At 41.4% G+C, this 2,960-nt stretch overlaps 1 protein-coding gene across 2 annotated transcripts in view; it reads left to right on the plus strand.

Annotated features, from left to right (window-relative positions):
- LOC134187815 (MAM and LDL-receptor class A domain-containing protein 1-like) overlaps positions 1-1,583 on the plus strand; it is a 10,130-nt gene extending 8,547 nt beyond the window's left edge. For both annotated transcript variants that reach the window (XM_062655983.1, XM_062655984.1), the window contains 4 exons: positions 42-117; positions 174-412; positions 892-963; positions 1,024-1,583. In XM_062655983.1, coding sequence (XP_062511967.1) covers positions 42-117; positions 174-412; positions 892-963; positions 1,024-1,361 — 725 coding nt within the window. In that variant the 3' untranslated portion in view covers positions 1,362-1,583. The remainder of the gene's footprint in view (positions 1-41; positions 118-173; positions 413-891; positions 964-1,023) is intronic.
- Positions 1,584-2,960: the final 1,377 nt, after the last annotated feature.

Raw genomic sequence — 2,960 nt, forward strand, 5'->3', positions numbered from 1 at the left:
GTTATATACATTAATTAAGGAATGTACAAAATTTTGTGCAGAATCTCCAATCGACGGTGACGTTCGACTTGTTAATGGATATACTGCAAATGCAGGGAGGGTTGAAATTTATCACAAGTGAGTGATGATTACGATCCTTTTGCAACTCAAGCGCAATTTCTATTTCTATACAGTGGGGAGTGGGGAAGCGTGTGTGCTGACTTTTGGAGTATGAATGAGGCGAATGTGGTGTGTAAGCAACTCGGTTACTCGTGCGCCACTGCTCTCTCATCTCACGGGCAAGGATGCGGAAAAATATGGATGAGCAATATTAATTGCCATTCTGGATGGTATTCACGATTAGATGACTGCAGTTTCTCAGGCTGGGGCATACGCAGCTGTAATCATTCTAGATATGCGAGTGTGATCTGCGGTAAGACAACCACTATAGCAGAAGAAATTTCTGTCTATTGTCTATAGATTCTTTTGTGTAAGAATTCACTTTTTAAGATCAGCATTTATAAATTGCAGCAGAGGCGTGTGAAAGAGTTTTTAATTAACAATGGACTGATGACGTCACGTTCAACTTACCAACTGTTAATAGAAGAGTGTTCATAATTTATTAGTAAAATAGGAAGTCATCTACTGTCGACGTCTTTTAACGATAATGGTAGTTATAACAGTTCGTGTGAACGATTGTATGTATGTTGGTCGTCAATTTTTACACACACACACACACACACACACACACACACACACACACACACACACACACACACACACACACACACACACACACACACACACACACACACACACACACACACACACACACACACACACACGTGCTTCCTAGTTTAGGATAAGGAAGAGTCATATTTGATAGATTTAATTTTACCGTCTGTGTATTAGATACACTTGTACCAACCACTGACTGGTGGTGGTGGCATACAACATCACCGCCTGGAAAAGATGATAAATCACGTAAGATTGATCTGTTTCTTGTTTGAAAGAGTGAAGAGTATAGATTTCTTTAATATTAAGGTCGTACTGCGACTCCAATAATTGTTGAAGTTACAGTTTATGTAATATCGGCTGTACTGGTATTTGCTATCTTTTTAATCGTCATAATCGGGGTAAGACGCAGACAGGCGACCACTATCACAACGACGACAACAAGTGCTCAAGTATCTGCTGGACAACCGGCGCAGGCACAGTCGGTAAGTTTCGTACCATCTGCATATCTGAATGTGACATATCCCAGTCTTCAATTCAATTCTAATGAATTGGGAGCTTCGCCTTCCTACGAGACCGTGATTGGCTATCGAAGCGATAGTCAAACAGTTAACTTTGGTGAGATGAACCAGCATTACGTCGCCTGACCCCTTCGGCATTGAATGGCAATGTATCTCAAATGTGACAAAGCTGCGTTTATAGATCTCGTCTCGTAGCTTAACGTTGTAATGTGTGCAGTTGAATGTTATCAAACATAATAGTGAATTGTTGATGTTACGGATTAGCATATTTCAAATTACATTTCTTTTAGATTTTTTAGATGAGATTGTATTATTGCTTGTAAATTAATTAATGTTCCGTCTAACTTGTATTGCTATACTGTGAAAGTACTTTAAGAGCTGCACAGCCTAGGCGAATATGTCTCTTTCTTTGGTGCGTCGCATTATTGTATTTAGGGAACACATGCACACATAAACACACGTATGCAAGCACACACACGATCACGAATACAAACACACACACACACACACACACACACACACACACACACACACACACACACACACACACACACACACACACACACACACACACACACACACACACACACACACACACACACACACACACACACACACACACACACACACACACATCTGGCAAGCCTAGTTTCAAATCCTTAGCTAGTTAATACAAATTTCGAAAACGGTTGCAAAATGTTAATGAGTCGCAAATTGCTCTAGGCTAATGCTATAACTGGCGTCTTATTGCTCATGTTTGTATAAATCCGCAGCCATGTACCAAACTCTCGCGCTAAGGTTGCTGTCTAACGAGTCACATGATGCCGTAATCTGTACCATACCATTGAAGATCTGCTTCATTTTAAGTTTACTTTACAACGTGCAGGCCACAGGTAAGTAATCTTTATATTGTTTACATTTTGTCTAGTTGACAATTCCGCCAGGGTAAAGGGTTTGAGCGCAGATTTGAGCTTCTACCTAGCACGCTTTGACAATTGCCGCTCGAATTTCACCATCCACCTCTAGTCGTGACGTTTGTGACACAATTGACTGAAGAGGTAGAACATACCCACACCCATGAACAACAACGCCGAATTTCACTTGTACAAAAAATCTAATGAACTTGAAACCTAGCCATACCATTCAGCTACAACACCCCCAAAGGAGTCCTTCTAATTTGGACGACGCGAAGAGCTTTAGGAAGCCGAATAAGACTCGTCTGGACAACTGGTGCCGCTCCAAGCAGTTATTTTCTTTGTCAAATTGCGCCGCCATTCTTCAACGTATGGGAATTTTTAAAGCGTCACGTGGATAGAAGGAAGTCGAGCCTATCATCTCTAACGAGGGGCGTGCAACCATTGTAACCGCATATATTTTATATTATTTATTGAAAATTTTGCGCTGTATTGCTTTGCGCATAATATGAGTGTGGTGTTACCTCCGCCCGATATTGTCCCCAGCAGCGACCAATGAGCATTCAGCATATAATTTGTTGCACGTGTGTTTCAATAGCTCCGCCTGGATATTTGTTTGGCAACCAATCATAATTTTGGCGACCAATCATTAGTCTTCGTGATTGGTTCCGACGTTCGACATCGAAAGACTTCGAATCCGATCGTTTTTTCTTTCGAAAACAGTTGGGCGACCTGTTTCTTTCTTTTGTGAATGGTTTTTGGCCAAGCGAACGTTTCGGGAGACGCATCGACGTGAACAACTCGATTCGAG

Source organism: Corticium candelabrum, chromosome 12 (genome assembly GCF_963422355.1).
Source record: "Corticium candelabrum chromosome 12, ooCorCand1.1, whole genome shotgun sequence".
NCBI lineage: Eukaryota > Metazoa > Porifera > Homoscleromorpha > Homosclerophorida > Plakinidae > Corticium > Corticium candelabrum.